This window comes from Trachemys scripta, chromosome 4 (genome assembly GCF_013100865.1).
Source record: "Trachemys scripta elegans isolate TJP31775 chromosome 4, CAS_Tse_1.0, whole genome shotgun sequence".
Lineage (NCBI taxonomy): Eukaryota > Metazoa > Chordata > Testudines > Emydidae > Trachemys > Trachemys scripta.
Genome location: NC_048301.1, coordinates 22,134,115 through 22,157,724, shown reverse-complemented (window position 1 = coordinate 22,157,724; position 23,610 = coordinate 22,134,115). Strand labels below are relative to the sequence as shown.

At 41.1% G+C, this 23,610-nt stretch overlaps 1 protein-coding gene across 5 annotated transcripts in view; it reads left to right on the top strand.

The window, feature by feature from the left end:
* TECPR2 (tectonin beta-propeller repeat containing 2) overlaps nucleotides 1-23,610 on the top strand; it is a 72,388-nt gene that overhangs the window by 20,929 nt on the left and 27,849 nt on the right. For 3 of the 5 annotated variants that reach the window (XM_034767936.1, XM_034767933.1, XM_034767937.1), the window contains 8 exons: nucleotides 1,999-2,182; nucleotides 4,002-4,175; nucleotides 6,563-6,743; nucleotides 8,263-8,404; nucleotides 10,677-10,917; nucleotides 13,711-13,800; nucleotides 16,825-17,073; nucleotides 22,881-23,029. In XM_034767936.1, coding sequence (XP_034623827.1) covers nucleotides 1,999-2,182; nucleotides 4,002-4,175; nucleotides 6,563-6,743; nucleotides 8,263-8,404; nucleotides 10,677-10,917; nucleotides 13,711-13,800; nucleotides 16,825-17,073; nucleotides 22,881-23,029 — 1,410 coding nt within the window. The remainder of the gene's footprint in view (nucleotides 1-1,998; nucleotides 2,183-4,001; nucleotides 4,176-6,562; nucleotides 6,744-8,262; nucleotides 8,405-10,676; nucleotides 10,918-13,710; nucleotides 13,801-16,824; nucleotides 17,074-22,880; nucleotides 23,030-23,610) is intronic. The other 2 variants (XM_034767938.1, XM_034767934.1) reach the window with 1 other exon arrangement.

Sequence of the window (23,610 nt, the reverse complement as noted above, 5' to 3'; positions counted from 1 at the left end):
ACGATACCAAAAAGCGCTCTAAGGTAGCGCAATCATTTGAGTTTCTCAGGGCCCAATCCTGCAAGATGTTGGATACTTTGATCTCTCGTTGATTTCAGTGGGAATGGAAGATGCTGAGCATCTCACAGGTTTGGGGTCTTAGTGCATTTCTATTTAATCTTTGCCTATTTAAATCGTAAGCTGACAGGGCAGGGACTAGTGTGTCTCTTCCATGTTTTGTACAGCAGTGAGCACATTGATGCTGAAAGAGACATTTTCAGTTACAACTTACGACTGGGTTTTCATATTTAAAATGTTGAGTTTTTTTCCTTCCTCTGTTTTTCTTTTTCTCTTCACTGTTGCTGTGTGGAAGAAAGCCACAGAAATAGCAAATTTAACTAATGGACTGTACAGTGGAAAGAGTGAAACTTACTACAAAGGCCTTGATCCTGAACTGCTGATGATGGGAGTTTTAACACTGACTTTATTTGTAGCAGGGTCAGGCTCAAAGTGCTATTAAATACACAATGTAAGCAAACTGAAAAAAATTATAAGTCTTGTCTCCTTCAGCTATAGTAACCTTTTGGTGTAACTTGTATCAACAGGTAAAATACTTTCGGATGAAGGATAATTTTTGACTTGATGTCCCAAATAATACTCTGCAAACTAAAGGAAAATGAACACAGCTACATTTTTATTAAGTGATACACTCTATAAATAGTAAAAGAAGGCTGTGAATTTCAAAATCTGGAGGGGAAAACCTCATCTTCTGCAATGTTTTGAAATGCACCTCAGTATTTTAGTTAATGTACAGGCTATGGAGCTAGTTATTATACAGGACTCTAGCTTGGTAATATAGGCTGTAAAATCCATAATATTCCATTAACAAGCCTTGAGTTTTGTTTTATTTATTTATTTTTTGTATAGCAGAAGGACCCAAGGGTGTCAGAGCAGGCAATTTATCTTCTCTCCTCACTCATAAGCGTGTATTCCAAAAGGGCCCTTTTTCCTTGTGTTAAATGATCATTAAAACATTAGTGAGGATTGGAAAGCTTTTGCATATTCCATTTTGGTATTGCTGTTTACATAAGTAATTTATTTGCTTCTTTCAATTAACAGGGTAATATTGATGGATTTTGGACTGCCCTGGGGAGGAGGAGGATAGTCTAGGGTTTTGTTCTATTTATTTTTTTTGGTGAGACTCACAATCCTAGCTGTCATGAGTTCAGGGCCGGCTCCAGGCACCAGCCGGGCAAGCTTGTACTTGGGGCAGCAGATTCTAAGGGGCGGCTTCCCTCCAATCCTTTTTTTCTTTTTCTTTTTTTTGGCGCTTTGCCGTTTTGGCCGCCCCACAGGTTTTTTTTCTTTTTGGTTTGCTGCTTCGGCCGCCCTGTAGGGAGCTACGGAGGGGAGTAGGCTGCACGCTCCGTCTGCCCCAGCCGGTGCCAGGTCTGCAGCAAGGCTGGCAGGGCAGCCCACATCCTTCCCTGCCCGCCAACCTGAGCGGCACGGAGCCCTCCTGGCAGGTGGCGCGGCCAGAGGGGCCACGTAGCGAGCACCCCGCTGAAGGAAGCCCAGGCCGCCGCCCCCCTTCTCTCTCTCCCCTCACTCCCGCCCTTCTCCTCCCCCAGCCCTCCACTAGCTGGGGCGTGCACTCCGCTGCCCGGGGCATGTCTGCATTGCAGGGAGTCTCCCTGCACCCTGGCTCCGGCCGCCCCACATGTTTGGTGTTTTTTTTTTTTTTTTTTGCTTGGGTCAGCAAAAAAGCCAGAGCCGGCCCTGCATGAGTTATTCCTAAATATAGGTGGCAACATGTAGCACTATGTACTCGATCATCTGGCTGGTGATAGGATTGTTTTATTAAAGGCATTTATTCTTTTGATGTAATTTAATGTTTACATTCTGATTCTTAAAAAATACTTCTGCTGTTTTATGCATGTATGCTGTGCGTGTGACTATTTTTTTTTTTTTTTGTATATTTGAAGATACCTGACATTGTTCTGACTCTCCAGTTTTTAGTTTGCAGAAAGCTGGATGGGATATTCTGGCCCTGGCTATGGGATACTCAGCCTGGTTGTATCAGAAAAGTATATTTGGTGCCTGGACTACAAAGGTAGTCTCTACTGTAGTGCTTTACCTAGTGCAGGTCTGCGGTGGCAAAAGTTTGAAGATGCTGTCCAGCAGGTGGCAGTCTCGCCTTCAGGTTGGTTAAACTGCATTTCACTTTTTGTTAACCTTTAAAATTAAAATGTATAAATTTGTGCAAATTAAGCTCTTTTTAATATAACTGTATAACTATGTGTGGCGTGTATTCCCTCTCATCCCAGTACTTTGTGTATCAGTGTTTATAGTAGTCAGTGAGGATTGCTCTGCTGTTTGTAATCTGACTTGTTTTACAAAACACACCTGGACCGAGTTCCCTAATTCACTTGCACCAACTGTCTTTTAAAAGTTGTTAAAAGGCTATCCTGGCTCATGTGACTGCATTCCTGGAATATTAAAGTACCGTTTTCTAGCATAAATGGCTGTTCTCAAAATAGCAGAATTTGTTTGTTGAGCAGTTTTTTAAATACATTGCTGATGCATTATTAAATCTTTTTATTTGAGATTCTCATTTTATAGTTAAATTGTGAAATAATAGAGGTTATTTTCTGAACAAAACATCACGTTTTATTTGAAAAATACCTACTCCTAAACAAGACTTTCTAATTTAAAATGTAGCTTTGATATAAAAGTGAACTTACCAGCACCCCTTCTCTCTCCACCCTCCAATCCTAGCACACACATTGTTATATTTTGACTGACTTTTTTAAAATTTATTTTTGGTGGCCTGGGAATGAAAGTTGGGATGGGTGGGAGGGAACAGGTTTTGGATGTGGACTTGTACCCTGTTCACCTTTCCAGATTGCTCCAGTGCTGGTATGATTGTAAGCAGGTCTCTCAACCATTTTCTCATTCTAGTCTTCTCCCATAGCATGATTTCTCTTTCCGTCTCTTGCCACTTAACGCAGCTGATAACCTTGTTGCCCTGTCTAAAGGATAGGAAGAGGTACTTCTTCAGTTTCTTGTTAAATTGTCACATTTGATCAGTGACTGAACCCTGATGGGGATTTGATAGCATTTACAAGAGTATGTAAACAGACCAAAGAGGAGATAACAGAATCAAATAATGCAATTCTGGGTATTGTACTTTCCTGTTCTGGGTAAAGGGTATTAATGTATCAGTATGCTGCACTGATTGCCATTTGAACTCACAAGCATGACATGTTTAGATTTTGAATTCCATTACACTGCTCTGTTACCTTTTCATTATAGGACTGTTTACAAAGCAAAATTTGGGCCAGATTTTGAAAACTAGCTCCTGAAATTGCATCTGTAAATTCTGTCTGCTTGTACCACTGACCTCTTCTCTGTGGAATGTCACACCTGTTCAAGTATTTGACTGTCACTCACCAGTGGCTGACCTACAGAGATTATAAACTTTAACTTTACTACTGCTAATGAGCTAATAGAGAATATACATGATACAGAAATTTGCCTTGTGCTGCATATATGAATTTTTTTTTTTTAACCTGACAACTGTGATTAGCCACGGGATTAGTGTGTCTGTGTCTGTAGAAGTAGCAGGTGTGTTTCAGAAGTTAGCATTGGGGCCATCTGTAAATTTGGCCTTTAAATATTTGTTTCATTTGGCACTGGATATTGTGTGTTTTTGATATTTTGAAAATAACCATGACTAGAGAGTGAATGAGTTAAAAACATTTTTCAGTAAGATTTAGTCTGTGGCAATATATATGATTCAGCAACTCTCTGTAAAGCTGGTAACTGTTGTCTCCCTTTAAAACATTTTACAAATGTAACATTATGTAAGAGTAATAAAGATTTGCTAAATTTTGCATTTTTCTGTTAACTTGGCTGGCATTAATCTTTTCTGTTAATCATTTTGTTGTGTGTACAGTAGACCAGCTGTCTCTAAAGTTACAATCAATATTTGGTATCGCCCATCATTCATTTTTATACAGGGGCTCTTCTCTGGAAGATTGAACAGAAAACTAACAAAGCATTTGCCTGTGGAAAAGTAACCATAAAAGGAAAGCGCCACTGGTATGAGGCCTTACCTCAGACAGTATTTGTAGCTTTAAGTGATGACACTGCCTGGATTATCAGAACTAATGGAGATCTGTATCTGCAAACAGGTATTTAAACTGTTGTCTTACAGTTTTTGTAAATGAGAATCAGAAGTGCATAAATCTGTGAAATCATCATGATTTGGTTTAAACCATGATCCGAATCCAGAATGAAACTGTTACGTATTCATGGCAGAGAAATCCTTTATCTTGGGAATCAATTATGAGATGTTCTAATACAAGCCAAGGAAAGATTGTTTGTATTACCATAGCAACTAGCCCAAATCATGGGCCAGCACCCGATTGTGCTAGATGCTGTACAAACACAGAACAAAAAAACCAGTCCCTGCCCTCAGTATCTTATAGAGGGGGCGTTTTGCAATAGGGAGGCGACTGAGAGCTCTGTTTTAGCCATGTTGAGCTTGAGCTGATGGCTAGAAATCCACAGGAGAGGTCAGAAAGAGGCCTGTATTTTCATTTGTACATAAGGAGACAGGCTTGGAATAGAGAGGTGGTAGCTGAATTTGTATTTACACATGAGATTACAACTCATCTCTGCATAGACGGGGGGAGAAGAGGGAGAGCAAGGACAGAGTCCTGTGGAACAACCACAGAAAGTTGGAGTGGGGATGAGGAGGCCCTTGAAAGGACACTCTGAAGAAGTTATTCAAGAGTTAGGAGGGGAACCAGAAGAGGGCAGGGTCATGGAAGCCTGGGGTGGGGGTGGGGGGGAACAACAAGATTTCCAAATGGCTATCGCAATTCTGCCTTATCTTGCACTTAAAATGGGTCATATTCTGTTCAATTTTCTCATGTATATCTAATATGTATGTGTAATAAAAAATTAAGAACATAAGAGAGGCCATACCGGGTCAGACCAAAGGTCCATCTAGCCCAGTATCCTGTCTACCGACAGTGGCCAATGCCAGGTGCCCCAGAGGGAGTGAACCTAACAGGCAATGATCAAGTGATCTCTCTCCTGCCATCCATCTCCACCCTCTGACAGACAGAGGCTAGGGACACCATTCCTTACCCGTCCTGGCTAATAGCCATTAATGGACTTAACCACCATGAATTTATCCAGTTCTCTTTAATTAAATATATATACACATTCTTTGTAATTGCTCTACTTAAGGAAACTTAAATATCCAGCATATTTTCAAGAATATACTCCTTTTAAATTAAATTGTTAATGGGGTTGACTAATTAGCAAAATCAAGCAACTTGCCCAGGACCATGCACTACTATTCAGCAGTGATAGTGATGGTAGCGAATGAGTTTGGTTCCACACATTGAGAGCTATGTGGAGTTTTTAATCTGTATTTTCCTCTCTTGCTGGACGGTGGTTTAACAACTTGCGTTCTACCATTTGTGGATTTCATAGATAGACTTAGATGCCAAAGGAAATCCTCCAGTGTGTGTCTCTTTTAACACAAGGCAACCAGGAAGAAAGACAGTAATGGTAGGGTGAGAACAATCCCTTCAGTACCTCCAGCATCCCATCCAACAGTTGCACCAGGAACTTGTGCCCCCATGTTAGAAGCTGACTACTATAACTTCCTTTTTGGTATCCCCTAGATTGATGATAGTTCATCAGCTACCTCTTGCTTCAGGAGCATGAGAACTTAAGAAAAAACTAATTCTCTCTTGAGCTTTTCCCTCACAGACATGAAAATCCAATTTGTATATAGTTCTGGACAGAAATATATGCAATTTAGAAGAATGGATATGTCTAAATGTGTACAATAATTGTCTAACATCTTTTGATATTACAAGAGCTTTCACCTGTTGAATCATTCCCAGTCACTTCTAGTCTGTTTATTGATTAACATCTTATAAATGGAGATTCCTGATACTGCTACTTGGAGGAGGGAAGGAGAGGAAATTGCAGAATGAGAATGGTGGGCTCTCCACGAAATTACTAAACTGAAAAAGTTTGAGTTAAATATTCTAGCTTGATGTACAATGTTTTGTTTGTTAAAGTATAAACTGAACATTTCTACACTAAGGGCTGGTCTACACCAACCCCCCAGTTTGAACTAAGATACGCAACTTCAGCTACGTGAATAAAGTAGCTGAAGTCGAAGTATCTTAGTTCGAACTACAAGGTACTTACCGTGGGTCCACACGCGGCAGGCAGGCTCCCCTGTCGACTCTGTGTACTCCTCTCGCAGAGCAGGAGTACCAGTGTCGATGGTGAGCACTTCCGGGATCGATTGTCGCGTCTAGACAAGACGCGACAAATCGATCCCAGAAGATCGATTGCTTACCGCCGAACCTGGAGGTAAATATAGACGTACCCTAAATGTTAAGTTTATGGAGATTACAGTAAAGTGAATATACAAGAAAATGTTAACATGCTAATTGAATTTTTCCCTTTGTACTTTAACTTGCCTGATTTGACACCACCACTTAATTACAGCAGCCACGCCTTCTCTTCTTTGTTTTGTTTCCAGGCCTGAGTGTGGATCGTCCATGTGCCAGAGCAGTAAAGGTTGATTGTATGTATCCGCTATCTCAAGTTACATCTAGAAACAATGTAGTGTGGGCACTGACTGAGCAGCGGGTGCTTCTCTATCGAGAGGGAGTAAGCAGCTTCTGTCCTGAAGGAGAACAATGGAAGTGTGATATTATCAGGTAATTGGGCAGTGTTTAATCAGAATGACAGAAAAGGTTGCTTTCATTCATGGGTATTTCATCTTACGGTAATTGAACCACTCACCTCTTGCTTATAAAGCGTTTTGCATCCAAATTGTAATCCTCAGGTTACCTTATCAGTGCATCTTGTTACGTCACACTTTAATCAGTCAGTGGGCAAAAAAGGACAGTACTTGGAAGACATTTATTGGTGGTGAATGGGGAATGTTTAACAGAAGTGTGTATGGGAGGGAAAACAGTGGAAGAATCCTTGAAATGTGAATTAATGAAATAGGCCTTTTTTACACTGTTTAGTTCTTTCATTTGTGCTATAATGGTGCTCCCATTATTTAAATTGGATCTCCAAATATTTAATAGTTTATTTTTCAAGAATACATGCATATGTTTACAGCTGACTTTGTCAGTCAGTCACTTACAAGACTAGAAGTTGCACTGGATATCTCACCCCCAAATTCACCTCAGATACAATTGGGTAGTATATTTTACTTCTGTAGCTAGTTTCACCAGAATTCCTGCATTTTTAGCTTATCAGCAACAGACCAGTTTGTTCTGCCTTCCTGATCCAGAGAGTAGTTACATCCTATATTATCTTGTAAAATGTACGGAAATATGTCCATTCTTGCATAAATCAATGCCATCTCTTTCCCAATAGGTAATTACTTTAACATTAACCTTTAACCTGATGTATGTATGTATGAAAGATTGGGGGGGGGGTTGACTAATGTTCAAATCTACAACTTGAATCCAATTATTACATCGAAGAAAGTTGAATCTCTTCTATGTAAATACACAAGACTGACTTATAAACCAGGTATCCTGCATGTTCTCAGACTTGACTTTTAGGACTGTTCAAATCAATGCAAATTGAGATTTCTGAACTATTCTGGAAGGCATGTTGGAAGTGACTATCAGAATAGGATTGCCAACTTAACTTTTTTGATTTTAAAAATACTGTTTTATAGTGATCAGTTTTTTCTCTGGGCTTAGACGTGTGATTGTTTCATACAGGAAGCTTTTGTAATCAAGATCAGCTTCTGTCCTTATTGTATAGTCATAACCAGTTCAAGTTTATGCTGTCTGTGCTCTTAATGTTCTAGACACAATGGAGAGAAAGAAAATCAAAACAAAACCAAAAAAGCTTGTAACATTACATTTTAAAGTTTTTGCAGAAAATCGATAGCTACCATTTTTATCATTTCTGTACTCTTATGTGCTGAAGAATTCAACACTGGTCCGTTATGATATTTGTAGTCTTGATATTCACATAAAACAACTCCAGGAGGCTTATTCTTGCTTTTAGAATTCTACTCGTAGGACGATATCTAATAAAATGTAAGTTACTGGATAAATATGGAGATGTCCAAAGATGTGTTTTATTTTACATGTTGGTAGTACCATATGAAGAACTTCTTTTCCACTCTAGTTTCTTATTTATTTTGAAGGTTTTAAGGAAGATTTTAATGTGTTATGTATTTTAAAATGTCTTTTGCATTTGCAGTGAAATGCAAGCTTTGGAACCAGTGTGCATAACGCTTGGAGACCAACAGACATTATGGGCTTTGGACATACGTGGAAATCTATGGTTCAGAACTGGTGTAGTTTCAAAGAAACCGCAAGGAGATGATGACCATTGGTGGCAAGTATGTACTCCTTATTCAGCTTTCAGTAAAGTCCACCATTCCATTGTTGTGATGTTTTCTTGCAGGGATCCCAACCTAAAAATATCAAGAAATAATTGCTTGGAGGCTTACAAGCATTATTAATACACCTGTAATGGAACGACCAGACTCTGGTGGCTGAGGCCCATTTTTAAATCTGTTCCTTGAAGGGAGTTAAACATGGCAATATCAGCCTGAGGAAAAATAAAACAGTGATAGGACAGTTTCCTTTAGCCCAATTAAAAAAGAAAAAATGCAGGGAGGCTGCTTTTCACCTAATCCAATTAGTTCCAGAGCACACAGGGCTGCTTTCTTCAGCCACGGAGTCTGTAAGGGGAAAATGATGACAAAAACAATTCTTACTGGGCTTATTCTCAGGAATCCGTATAGAATCACTGATCATGTTGTTTACATCCTTACTTATGTTTTGGGGTCTTTGTTCCCTCCGATCGTCTCTGGAGGAGGCGGATTGTCCACTCCTCCGCTTGTCTTTCCTGAGTGGTTTAGTCAAAAATTTGTGTGTGTGTGTGGACTCTTGTATTGGAGCAGCATGGACAACATAGTTTTGAGATGACCTCTAATTTCATCAGTAAGTTGTCTTACCTTGATGCACATTCCCATAAAAGCAGGAATTACCTCCTTTTTTTGAGTGCTCTAACGCATGGTTATACATACTTGCTTATAATAGAGCTTGGGCAATTAATCATATAGTCTCTCACCTTCTTGGGTCAGGGCCACTAAGGAGCGGTTGCTGAAAGCCATTAACATGAGTTCAAACAGTTCACGTGAGTCCCATGGATAGTCTTCCTCTGGGGAAGCTAAATGAAGCTATATGAAAATCCATCTCTTTGTTGCCAGGCTCCAGGACAATTTCAGGGAAGAAGAGAGATTCTTTTTTCCCCTCTGACCATTCCCCAAATGAAGCGACTTCAGGTGCAGCAGAGTTCTGCAGTACTTCAAATAGATAAAAATACCAAGACATTTTGGACAGGTGTTTGGTTTTGGTTGGGGTTTTGGTTGTTTTGGTTGTTTTGGTTTTTTTTTTTTTTTAATATAGGAAGCTGCTATCTGTTATGTGATTCTGGTTTGTAATCAAGGCTCCTAAAACTTAAATCCATCAAAACTCAAAAGGACTCAAACTTGTTTCTTCTTCCACTCACTCAGTAGAGAGGTTCCTGAGGTTCACTCAGGAACACTGTTCCTGAGACTCCTGAACCTTATTCAGAAGGCAGATGAGGCATCTTTTTATCATAAGCGTAGTTTGACTTCTATATTTGGGGTGGCAAGGTGTGGGGGAGTGAGGGTTGGTGGGGGATCCAGGTGTGTGGGGAGGTGAGCCTCGATGGGGTATCCAGGTGTGGGGGGGTAAGGCTAGATGGGATAGGGATTCAAGTGTGTTGGAGGGGCTTGACAGGGGAGTCTGGGCACAGGGGGCTCAGTGGAAGAAGTTCTGGGTTTGTGCGTGTGGCGGGGTCTGAATGCAAAGGGGTTGGGCAAATTGGGGGGGCAGCTTCCTATACAGTGACCCCTTCTCCCCATGGCTGAGGAGTGATTAGGGACAGGAACTGGGGGAGGGGTGCAGAGCTTCCTGCAGCCGGGGAGGTTTCTGGGGGTGAATCTGACCTGGCCCCAGCTGCTTCCGGGGAAGAGGAAGTCCTGTTTCTCTTCTCCCCCACCCCCACCCCCAGCAGCTGAGCCAGGTGCAGAATTCCAATTACCCCAGGAGTAATTCACTCTCACTCAACTGGGCTGTACACTGCACAGATGGTTGGGAAGCAGTTCAGCTGCCTGGCTCTCTTGGGTCACTGCTTTCTTGCCCTCCCCTTACACTGATCATGAGGGGGAAACTGATCTGCTAGCAGAGAACACCTGGCTTCTCCCCTTCCCCCAAACATTCCTCCTTGCCCCCCTAGGGTGCTGAGGGGGAAAGGGGTGAGCACCAACACCAGGCGCTCTGTGCCTGCTGGTCAGTTTCTCCAGGTGGACTGTGGTGAGTCAGGAGAGCTGCTCCCTGTCCTCCCTTTATGCAGCTTATGTGGGCAAACTCATCGACCTCAGTCACTGCTCTTCTCCTCTCCTTCCCTCCCCCCCCGCGGCACGTTCCTCTGCGGGGGACGAAGCAGGGCTAGGGGAAAAATACGAGCACTCCCCCCATGCGTCACCTCTGCAACGTATCTAGTTTGACATGCTTTTTATGGGAGGTCCTATAACTCCTCCCTAGTTTAACTGATTCTCCAGAACATTTTTTTTCCAGGTAAGCATTACAGATTACGTCGTGTTTGACCAGTGCAGCCTCTTCCAGACAATAATCCATGCAACACACACAGTGGCAACAGCAGCTCAGGCTCCAGTAGAGAAGGTGGCGGAGAAACTTCGAATGGCATTTTGGTCACAGCAGCTTCAATGTCAGCCCAGCCTTCTTGGAGTCAACAGTAGTGGGGTCTGGATCTCTTCAGGCAAAAACGAGTTCCATGTAGCAAAGGGAAGTCTAATAGGTTGGTACATTTTTACACCTGTTGAGTTTTTTAAAAATCAAAGAAACTAACTAGTGCATCCACTCTGCACCCCCTACCATTCCCCTAGCCCACCCATGGGTAAAATTCAGCCACAGCAACTTAAAGAGCAAGCTGCAAAAGCTTTTGTTTCTTAAACTAGAGTGGGCATGCAGACAGTATTGCGGGATGCTGTCTTAATATTTGGTTTGAGTAATTGCCCTTTTAAAAGTAGTACTATGAAGAAGGCAAGTTTGGGAGCCTGTTGCTCAGAGCTTGTTATGCTTTCCACAAAGTAGGTCATATTGCTTCTTTCAGTGCATGCGCGCATATCTTGAATTAGAGAGTTACATATTGATATCACACAACCATGCAATATAGCACCTAGCACAATGGAGCCTCAGTCCATAACTAGGGCTACTAGGTGCTACGGTACCTAGTACACTGTATGTATGGTGCTGTACACTAATAATAATAATTAATAATATAGTGATCACTTTGCTCATTTTCCTAAACACATTTCCCAATGTGTTACTACTTATGATCTGATGAGAGAACATGCTGAACACTAAACAAGACACTTAATGACTTTAGCCTGGCTGATGAATGTTGTAGCTCATGACTGATTTGGTCTACTGCCAGAAGCCTCTAACCTTTGTGCTCTCATCTCACACAATCCTGGCTTCATCTGCAGGCCTAGGTGCCTCTTCAGCTGTCTCTTCAAGCCATTCTGATTTGTTCTGTCAATGTAAGTAGACTTTCCCTCTTGGAAAGGAACCAGGTGAAGAGTCCTGCTCAAACAGTAAAGTAATTTTCAAGAGGATTTCCCTTGACTTGTTGGAGGCTGCTTAGAGCTGTATTCTTCTTCTCAGTCCTTCTATGAGAGATGTTCCTAAAGCTATGTGTCTAAACTTGAATATAGAAACTATCCTCTTATTCTACCAAAAAAGTTTACTGATGGCCTCTTGATAGCAGCATAGTAGCCAAAAAGTGCCAGATTAGATGCTCCTTTAGGATTCTCTCTCATTAGATGAGGTGAAGGATTATGTAGTACTGTACCCGGTATTTACACAGGGAATCTGTCAAAAAATACTCCTGTTCCTTCTCTCTGAGTGTGTGATTAGATTAAGAATTAAGAGAAGATTTCATGATTACCCAAACACTAAACTGGATAGAAATGCTTGACATGTATTTAAACAAGCCTAAGAAAAGATTTGCAGAAAACTGATGCTGGAAAGCTTATTGGTTGACATCTAAGCCATCTGAAGAGATCTCTGCAGGTTGTGCAGATGTTTTTCTTTTAGATTTGTTTGACTTGTGGGGTTACTAGTATTTTATACCAATGACTTTAAAGAGGAAACATCTGCATGGAATTGTATTTGTCTAATAAAAAAAGAATAGTGTCTTCCCAACAAAGTGTGACTTTATTTGCTCTGCAGATTTTTCAATTTGTGACTGGTACCCAGTCAGTCCAGTTTAGGTGAGATTTGGCCATAAGTGCAAGAAATTAACATTGTTTTTGTCATTTAAGTGGGAATGGGCAACATACTGGATTTTGCATTTCAGAAGCCTAATAAATGACCGGCATTGCTGATCGCTAAGGCTCTGATTCTGGCACAGAGGTCATGGAAGTCACACATTCCGTGACTTTCTGCGACCTTTGTGACTTCCGCAGCAGCCAATGTAGCTGACCTCAGGACCACCTGAGTAGCTGTTCCCAGGGCCAGCCACATTGGCAGCTGTTGGAGCGGCCCTGTGGTGGGTCACACCTGCTGCTGCTGAAGCGGCCCCAGGGCAAGCCACACTGGCTGCTGCTCGGACAGCCCTGCGTGGCTAGCCCTGGGGAGCACCTGAGCAGTGGGCCGTCAGGGGCAGTCAGCCCCTGCCACTGGAGCAAGGGCCCTCCAGAGCAGCAGTGCCCCAGGGCTCTTCAGAGCTGTGGGGCCCCAGGAGCAGAGATTTAGTTATGGGTGTTTATAGTAAAAGTCATGGACAGGTCACAGGCCATGAATTTTTGTTTTTTGCCCGTGATGTGTCCATGACTTTTACTAAAAATACCCATGACTAAATCTTAGCCTTACACAACTATAATTAATTGTACGTGATCAGTTTCCCTGGAAGGGCAGAAGGTTGCAAGTAACAAACTTAGCATTTGATGGGAAAGAACATCCTTCTCACTTTTGTCTGTTTAGATTTGCAAAGGTCACATAAAGTCTTTTGCTGAAGAGTCAGCACAATCTTCAGCTGTAAGTATTGGGTCAAAACTGCTGCTAGTGCTTAGAACAAAAGGTGACCTCTAATGGATCATTTTGTATAAGCTTGCAACAAAGGGAACCTCCAGACAGGGCTGAGAAGCAGCAGATGAAACATTTGGCAACTAGTACAAAGATTATAACATTGAATCTGAAAGAATCCCTGTTCGATGACTTCATCTATGTGCTGATTTGGTGTTCATCCATGATGATGTAACAAACTGTCTAGTGACATAAATGCACTAAAATAATGAAAAATGGTGTGTGTGGGGGGGGTTTGTTTGTTTTTTAACAAGAAAACAGTCTCTCAAACTTATGAGCATGAACTGGTGGGAAACATGGGGATTCTTCAATCTTAATAAATAGTCATTTGGCTTTATAATGATTTTTGGCCGGGGCAATATCGGATATTGATTAGAACAAATACATTTTATAGTTGATTACAACAGAAATTCTCAGATCAAAATTCTCAAAGAATTTGTCATAACATTTAAGTTGCAAAGTGTGTGATTCATGATGATTATTGGTTTGCTTTCTTTTTCAGGAACATATTGGAATAATATTGTGCCTCGAGGTACTGTTTCTGCCACAAAATGGGCTTTTGTGTTAGCTTCCACAGCTCCAACTAAAGAAGGTTAGTGAATCTTTAATTATGGTATAAGCTTATATTGAACTGACTTCATGCATTAGAGTTGATAGCTGAAATGATGCTAACCGGTTCCATAATGCTGAACTAGTCCAGAGTTTTGTCTATTAGGTGTGCAGAAGTCCCATATTTTTGGAACAAGCTAGAATTTCCTACTGTCTAATTTATTGGAGATAACCCATGGTGGGACTGCAGTGGAATGGCCTTGAGTAAAGTCTGCTGCTTTTTGAGCATCCTTACTGGCTTATGCAAGGAATAATGTGTTTAGTGTCTTTCTGAAGTTATATATCTCTCATTTGGAGGGGTGCTGAGTCACTAAATGTGGAGGGGAAAAACAAATATAGCTTTAATGGATGTGGTGTGCATAGATGCTAGGGAGTTGAGTAGGTCTGCCACCAAAGATCGGGGGGAGGAAGGGGGAGTGGAACCTTTATAATCCACATTTTCTTATCAACCATTTGCATTTTATCGTACTTGTTCTTATGCTAATTCTGGCCCTCAATACCATATTCTATATTGGGTTTCTAATCTGTACACTTGCTGCTAATGATCAGCGGGGTAGCCGTGTTAGTCTGAATCTAATGCTTGCTGCTAATGGTGACTGGTGTTAGGGAAGTCTATTCATTTAAAGCAGCACTACTCAGTTAGAGGAAAAGAGGCTAGGCAGCCTAACCTATTAGGTTATTGGAGTCAGTAAAGCTCTCCAGCAAGTGAGCTGACACCCCCTTCAGTTTTTGCCATCATCATCACTGGAAGACTGTAGCACGGCATAAAAAATAAAATAGGGTAGTTTCTTTAAAGTATTTTATTTATATACTTTTCACTACAGCATCACAGACATAAACTGAGCCTCGCTACACTCCTGTGAGAGAGAAATATTATCCCTATTTTACCGCAGGAGAAACAGAGCAAGAGAATAACTTGCCCAAAATCAATCAAGAGCCTGTGGTTGGATCTGGGACTGGAACTCAGATTTCCTGATTCTAGGTCCAGTGCCTTAGCCACACCCTTCCTCTCTGTCTCTGGGACTGAAAAAAATTATTCTATATTCTTTTAAAAGCATAATGTAACATCTCTAAAAATATATAAACCTTCCCTTAGTTGCATACGTTTTGAAAGTAATCTGTCCAATATATTGTTAGGCAGGTGGGTGGGTTCATGTTAAGGAAACACTTCTGAAATATTTAAGGTGCTTAAGGCCTTGTCTGTAGTTGCCCCAGTTTCTGCCATTCATGACCAGCCACCCGTAGACAAAGTAAGCTGTAATTTGCAGTTTACTATGTTTCAAGCAAAACGGCCATGGTGCAAATTTGTGGGGTGTTTTTTTTTTTTTCCTTTTTTCTTTTTTTTTTTCTTTTTCTTTTTTCAAGTGATGCCCCAGAGGTACTCCACATCAGGTGTTGGTGCATTTCCGTGCCTTTGATTGGAGAATTTCAGTATGTGCGATCCCCGTCTTGTGGCGCCATTGGCACCTCATCTAGCGTGCACACAACCTGACTCCCCTCAGTTCCTTTTCAACCATCCTGAGTTGGCGTTCCCAGCAGTGTCACAAAGTTACTCATTTAGCATTAAAATAGTTTGGTAACTTAACCATATACTCAAAGCAAGACATTTGAGGGCTTGGTTGAGGATCTGAATGAACTTCCCCACTCTACAGTGCTGATGACACGATCCATCTTCCATTTCAGGGACTGCCTTACTCCCTTTTACTTGACGTGGTCTTCCATCACCACCAACAAGTGGGCCCTAAAAATCATACACACGGACTACTTGATTCCCTTTACTTCCCTTCATCCCCGTCCCTCTTCAGGGATCCTTCTCATAAGCACCTTCTATGACCAGAAGTAAACTGTCTTCTACACTTATGTGCTGTGGAACAAGTTCCTCCACAACACGGGGAAGGGTTTCCCATTACTTCATAACCCAAAAGAAAAATGGAGGCTGGAGGCCCCATCCTAGAACCTATCTGCAATACCACAGATTTCCATTGGCTTCCACCAGCCTTGGTTAACAACTGGCATAGTGACTCCCCAGCCCCAACTTTTCCCAGAAACACACATTCTGAAATGTCCAGCCCTGTCCTGGAACAATCAGAGGAATATTAAGGTCCATTGTCCCATTAAGGAGTCAATATTCAAGAGTTTTCTGCTTTAACTGGAGTTACCAAACAGTTCAGTTTAAATACAGCATTGGATTGGTTTAGAGTTAAAATAACACAAGTTTATTAATGAAAGCAGGTAGGATTTTAAGTGTATTCATGTATATGAGATAGTTAGAAATGGTTACCAGCAAATAAAAGTGAAAACATGCATCTAAAAGTCTAAAACTTAATCTAGCATGTTTTGGTTCAAGGCTTTGTTTAAGATGGCCTCTTTCACCCACAGTCAAGATGGTGACTGACCCACTCCTTGGTCAGGATCACTCCCAGAAGCCCAAAGATGTGCCTTTGTTGTCTTGGGTGAAAGAGAGAACTTGGTTTTCTGCCACTTTCTTTTATAGTCCAATAAACCTTTAAAGTGGATTATTCTGAAGGTTACTCCTCAAAGTAAAGTTTATCCAAACAGTGAGGAAGGCAACATGCAGTCTGGTGGTGAAGAAGGCTCTGTGCTCTTTGGTCTCCCATTTGTTTGCTAAAATGCAAATTATTCTGTTTCCTGCCATCTCCTCCTCCTGCTGTCTTCAGGACCTGTTTACTACTTGTATGTAAATTGAGGTGTAAACACACATTCCTTTGTTTAGGATAGACCTGTTTAGCACCTTTTGTGTGTGTGTGTGAATACACTAATTTTTACTCCCAAATGAAGTGTTAAATACTCAGCACTCTGAAAATCAGGCCACTTATTTTAGATGCCTGAATTTAGGTAAGAAAATCTTGACCCAAGAATACATTTCAGAAGACTGATAGTTTGTTTTTAAATGCACTCTGCACTTAATGGTAGAGTGAAGCAACTATAAGTTTTCGAGAATGGATTAGGAGTGATTTTAACAGTAACACACATTTTCTCTCCATAGGAAGCTTTCTGTGGCTATGCCAAAGCAACAAGGATCTGTTTTGTGTCAGTGATCAGAATCCTCAGTTCCATCCTTCTTCAGTTCAGCTACCGCCTGATGCTGAAATGGTGTGTTATTCAGCCTGCCAGGATGCCATATGGGGTTTGGATAAACAAGGACAGGTCTTTATCAGAACACTTTCACCAAGTTGCCCAGCTGGGATGCACTGGACAAAACTGGACCTTTCTCAGCTAGGTATGGCTTTTTGTGGTAAGCGGAAAGACTCAACTTATTTTTAAACAGATTTTTTTTTTAAATTCTCTTGCATTTTTCATTGGCTTTGCAAATACCAATTTAAATTTTAAGATTTATTGGATTTAATAACACCTGAAAATAACGGCTGTATTAGTAAAGATGTATAATTTTCCAACTTTATAAAATGTCAGAAAAAATCCCAGGGTTTTCCAATAACAGGCATGCTTTTAGATACCTTCATAGCAAAAGGCTAGTATTAAGTGTTCACTGTTCACTTGATGGTATTTTGCAAAGGGTATTTTTTGTTTTTGTTTTTATGTCGGTCTGATCTTATCAGGCAAAGCAGTCAGTACTTGGGTGGGAGCCCTTCAAGGAAAACTGTTTCAGAAAGCAGTGCCAGTGAGTCAGTTGGTGATGCTCTTCTGTTCAAGTTGATACTGAACTTATGCCTCAGCATGACACTGGGGACTATGGTGCTGCTGAAGTTGCTGTCTTTGGTTGGATGAGACATAAAACCGTAGTCCTTGATTGCTTGTGGTCATTAAAACGTTCTCCCAATATGACTCTCTTCATAAGCAATGGGGTGTCCTGGTTACTGAGCAGTTTAGCCAATTTTATTCTACATGTATATTTCTTTGATGTCTCTCTCAGTTGACTGTCTCTACTTCCTGTCCTAAAGTCTTTAATGTTGTGCACTGTTGATTAGCTGCCACACTATATTGTATGCAAATCTCCTGGAGACAAGTGAATTGATTCGTGCGAAGGTGACATAATTAAGAATGAAGTCCATTCTAGTCACTTCCAAATTGGCTCTTAACTTCACATTTCCTTTGGGATGAAATTTTCTGCATTTGGCATAAGATCAAAGGTGAATTCTTTTTAAAGTTGGATCAAAATCAGTTCAGCTGGTTTTAAGCTAGGCAAGCATAAGCAGCAGACTTCATTTTATGTAACATAATTATATAAACTGTTAACATTTTTAATCTTTATTTTTAAAAAAAAAAAATTAAGTTTTGCACAGAAAAAACATTGTCCATGTTTAAAGCGTCAAGTTTTCAGCATGGAATATGACCTATTTTTTTTTAATTGGACTGACTCCCAGCTGCCAAGATGTCTTAAATTTGAATGCCTCTCAAGCTGTTTCACATTCACTGGTTCATCAGTAAGGCCACCAACAGGCTCCCTCACTTGCCTAGCAGGACTTTGGACCTCTTTTATAATCATTATTATTTTCTAGCAGTTTAGGTGATATTTCAATTTCATGGTTAATACATAGCTGTTATAGCTTTTCCGTCAGTAGATGTCAAGCACTTTACAAAGGAGGTGTAAGTACCACTATCATCCTTTTACAGAAAGGGAAACCGAGGCACGGCAGTGAAGTAAGTTGCCCAAGATCACTCAGCAGACCTGGAGCAGAGCTTGGAATAGACCTTAGATCTCCCCAGTCCCACTCTGTTGCTACATACAGTAGCCCACACTGCACTCGGTCCGTTTTGGTACATTTCTCACTTCTGAGATATCCAGACTTATGTGACGCATTAGATGTAAATCATGTGGTGATGGTGGTGGATCAGGGAGGTTTGTAATAGAAGACTCCAGACTGTACTAAGCAAATGATTCTTTAGCCTGAGAAACCTGTCCTTGGGAGCCAGTGAGCAGAGAGAGGGCTAGAGGATGGACACTAAAATATAAATTGGCTTATCAGCTGGGAGTCATTTCAAGTCATTGCTACAATATGTAAACTCCTGAAAAGACTACAGGAACTCTCATGATAGGTCAGGAGTATTTAAACTGGTATTTTTCTTTCTTGGCATACATTGGTGGCTGCATAGAAAGTTTGATTAGTCATATCTTTACAGTGAATTATAGATGTTGTTGTAGTGTATCTTACAATAGTTGTAATGCACTATATGTGGGTTAACTGACTCAAATCACCTTAAATACCTTCTGGTATTAATTTCTATAAACAAAATTCTTAAATAGTCGACACATGATTTAAGGATTAAGACAGTGGTCTCCAACCTTTATATGCCCAAGATCACTTTTTGAATTTAAGGGCAACCCAGAATCTACCCCGCCCCGCTCACTCCATCCCCCACCCTCACTCACTTTCACCGGGCTGGGGTAGGGGGCTGGGGTTCAGGTGAGGGTGTGGGCTCTGGTCTGTGGCCGAGGGGTTCACAGTGTGGGAGGGGGCTCAGGGCTGAGCCTGGGGCAGGGGTTTGAGGTGCAGGAGGGGGTGTGGGGTGAAAGCCCTGGGAGGGAGTTTGGGTGCAGGAGGGGGCTCCGGGCTGGGGTAGAGTGTTGGGGTGCAGGAGGGTGTACAGGGTGCTGGCTCTGGGAGGGGGTTCAGGGTGCAGGAGGGGGTATGGGTTGCTGGCTCTGGGCAGGGGCTCAGGGCTGGGGCAGGAGTTCAGGGTGCAGGAGGGGGTATGGGGTGCTGGCTCCAGGAGGGGGCTGGGGTGTGGCCTCCTGCCAGGCAGCATTTACCTCTGGCAGCTCCCAGTTGGCAATGCAGCATAGCTCTGCTAAGGCAGGCTCCCTGCCTACCCCAACCTCACGCTGCTCCTGAAAAGAGCCAATGTGCCCCTGCGGCCCTTGGGGGAGAGGGATAGGGGACATGTGGCTCCGCACGTTGCCCCTCTCTGCGAGCACTGCCCCCGCAGCTCCCAACGGCTGCAGCTCCCTATTCCCAGCCAATGGGAGCTGCGGGGGCGGTGCTTGCAGAGAAGTGCAGCACGCGGAGGGAGAACCCTTGTCCCCCTGCCCGCGGGGCCACACTGGCCGCTTCCAGCAGTGGTGTGGGGCCGGGCCGGCAGGCAAGGAGCCTGCCTTAGCAGTAGCCCCGCTACATCACCAGAAATCGTGATTGACTCGGAGATCCTCTAGGATTGGCCAGTCGATCGCAATCTACCAGTTGGTGACCACTGGATTAAGAAATGATTCCGTTATAGATCAGTTATCCATTGGGAGTGGGGGAAAGGCCAAGAAATCATTGACAGTAGCTGGATGGTGCAGTAAAACATCTTACATCATCTTGTTACCATTTTGGGACACAGTCCTTCAATTTAATGCATTCGGGTCCATCTCTGCAGTCAGTGGGGCTTTGTGCAGGCACAGCAATGCATCCACATGCAGTGAATTATTGAATCAGGTCTTTAGCTTGTTGCATTGTGGCCCAATAAATTTAATAACTATAAAATAATTGTCAAATCTAGGTGCCAAATTTTATTCATGGAAAAGTTTTAAAAGTAGTAAACTGTCTTGAAACATTCATAAAACTGTTATAAAAAGAAATGCAGACTTTGGAATTGGATGAGTATGTTCCAAGGATAAATGCTGAAATATTTTGTATTATGTCAGTTGTACCTTTCTCCAGTCCCTACACTATGTACTGTAGAATAGTATCTGGTAAATTGTTTTGATTAAGGTTTTCACTATCAGTGTCAAGGTTTCTAAACACGGTAGAATGACCTTTACAATTCAACAGTAAACAATTTATCTGAATCACGCGTAGAGATACCTCTGTCCTCTTTTGTGGATGAATGGTGGTTAGCATGACCTTTCCCTAAGGCAGGGGTCGGCAACCTTTCAGAAATAGTGTGCCAAGTCTTCATTTATTCACTCTAATTTAAGGTTTCGTGTGCCAGTAATACATTTTTAAGTCTATAAGTCTGTATTATATAACTAAACTATTGTTGTATGTAAAGTAAATAAGGTCTTTAAAATGTTTAAGAAGCTTAATTTAAAATTAAATTAAAATGCAGAGCGCCCTGGACCGAGGCAATGTGGGCGCCACCAAAAATCAGCTCACATGCCGCCTTTGGCACGCATGCCATAGGTTGCCTACCCCTGCCCTAAAGTAAAAGCAATAAGAGAGGGGGAGGGAAAAAAATGCTGAAAATGTTTACATAATGATTGTATTTTGGCATGTCATATTTTACTTTAGAGGTTAGTAATACCAGCAATGCCATGGAAATGACATATGACTCCATGTTTGAATGAGCTGATGCTTATTTGGATCAAAACATTTAAGCAGCTGAGATATCATGTAACAAAACTATTACTGTTTGTAGTTATAGCCATGTTGGTCCCAGAATGAGAGACACAAGGTGGGTGAGGTAATATCTTTTATTTATTCTTCAGCTCTCTAGAACTTGAAAGTTTGTCTATTTCACCAACAGAAGCTGGTCCAATAAAATATATTCCCTTACCCACCTTCTCTCTCATAAAACTATTGCTGTCAGACATACTTTGTTCTGCAAGGAGTAATGAGGTTTTATTTAAATAGTGACTTTGTAGCTATATGTCAGACCTCTAACTGCTGTAGAAATTTGCTCCTGGCAATAGAATTTTGAACTTTGTGATTATTTTTATTATAATAGTGTTAAAATAAAGGAGTTTAGAAATAAGCCATAAAATCTTTCCTTTTGAGCCAATAAGCAGAAACAGTTAAATACAAAATAGTCTTGATATAGGAATGAATCTATTCACTATTATAACAAACTAAAAGTTAAAGCTGTATAGAACTCGTGTCTTTTGACTATAAGCTTTTAGCAATACATTGTAGAATCTGTACTCTGATAAATGCTATAAGCATACAATTTAAGGGTAAAGTTGCATCTTCTAATCAAAGTGAAGAGTATTAAGTGATGTGCTTTATGAAGAGTTGGTTGCCAGACTTCACTCACCCTCCCCCCCCCCATTGAACATTGTCGATTTAACAGGTATCCCAAACAGCAAACATTTAATAAACCAGTGAGATTTATTCTCAGATTCTTTAATTTGGCATCTGACCAAAGCATTCGGTATGCAGCCTAACAGCATTGTTAGTTCATGTCTTCCACTACTCAACATTGTGCATGCCTTTTTAACACTAGAAAAAAATCCAAATGTTAACTGTAATGGATAGTATGGATGTTTTTAAAAGTAAATGAATATGAAAGAGTAAGAATTCTCAAGATCACAGCATTTCAGTCTACAGTATCATATAGGCTTTCTTTCCCATCCTTATAAATCATAAACATTTCACAGCTTAATTTGATGGGTATTTGTAATCCGGTTGTGAAAGAGAGAGAAAATAAAATTAAGAACTCTGGAACACACTTGTTTCAGAGCTATATGCCTTCATGTAGCTTGTTTATTTAGGATTAAAGCATTGATAGTTTTCTTGTGACCACTATAAAATAAGAAAGTTGTGACACAAATAGGGAGATGCTTTTCAAATAGGTTTTATACTCAACACAAGTAATGAAGGCTTGTTAACCTTGAAATATTAACCCACCCTTAGCATTTGCTGGTAACATTTGGAATGTTCATTGCTGACATGTATTTATAGACCTAGATCATTAAGATTCTATAAGCATGACTAGCTGCAGAAGAGAGTTCACTTTAGGTTGCATGAAAGTTTGTCTCTCTAAGCAAAGAAAAAAATATTTCATATGGTTTCTGCCTCTTACTCTCGGACGATAATCATTGGAATTACATTGTTCTCTAGCAGTAGTGATAGAACATGATGCACTGTCAAAATGTTGTTGATCAATGGCAGGATACTGCATGAAATAGGCGGTTTTAGACAGATGAGGAGAAATCACTAGAATAAACGCATGAAATGTAAATGAGATCTTCAGTCTAACTAGAAAGCAAATGGGGGGAAAAATGAAGTTTTATGCAAATGTTCTCCTTTTTACCAAAATGTATAGACTATACTGATAACTTTTTGAATGTTAGTTTTTTAGAAATATTTCTGTAAAATTCTACAGTAGAGATTAGCTGAATTTTAAAAGTTCATGCCAAATTATTAACAGTCTCTTCATCATTAGGAGCTATAAAATTGACCAGTTTGGCATGTGGAAATCAGCACATCTGGGCGTGTGATACTAGTGGCGGCGTTTACTTCCGTGTAGGAACTCAGCCTCTAAACCCAAGTTTGATGCTTCCTGCGTGGATAATGATTGAGCCACCTGTACAGGTAAAACAGTGAATCATAACTTTTTTTTATGTGGTAATTTAGCGATCTGCCTTGAAAATCAAGGAAGTTTAACGCTTTTCCTTCTGAAAAGGTGATAGATGGAGAACCGCAAAAAGTCTGAATTTAAGAACATAAAAATTGCCGTACTGGGTCAGACTAATGGTCCATCTAGCCCAGCATCCTGTCTCTGACAGTGGCCAGTACTAGAGCTTCAGGGGAAGTGTACAGAACAGGGCAGTTGGGATGATCCAACCCTGTCTTCCCCTCTCAGCTTCTGGCAGTCAGAGATTGCATCCCTGACCATCTTGGCTAATAGCCATCAATGGACCTATACTCCATGAACTTACCTAGTTCTTCTTTTTTTTTTTTTTTTTTAAACCCAGTTATACTTTTGGCCATCACACATCCCATGGCAATGAGTTCCAAAAGTTAATTGTGCGTTGTGTGAAAAAGTACTTCCTCTTGTTTGTGTTAAACCTGCTGCCTGTTAATTTCATCGGGTGACACCTGGTTTTTGTATTGTGGTAAAGGGAAAATAACACTCTCTACCCCGCCCCGCCCCCCGCCCGCGCGCGCTCTCC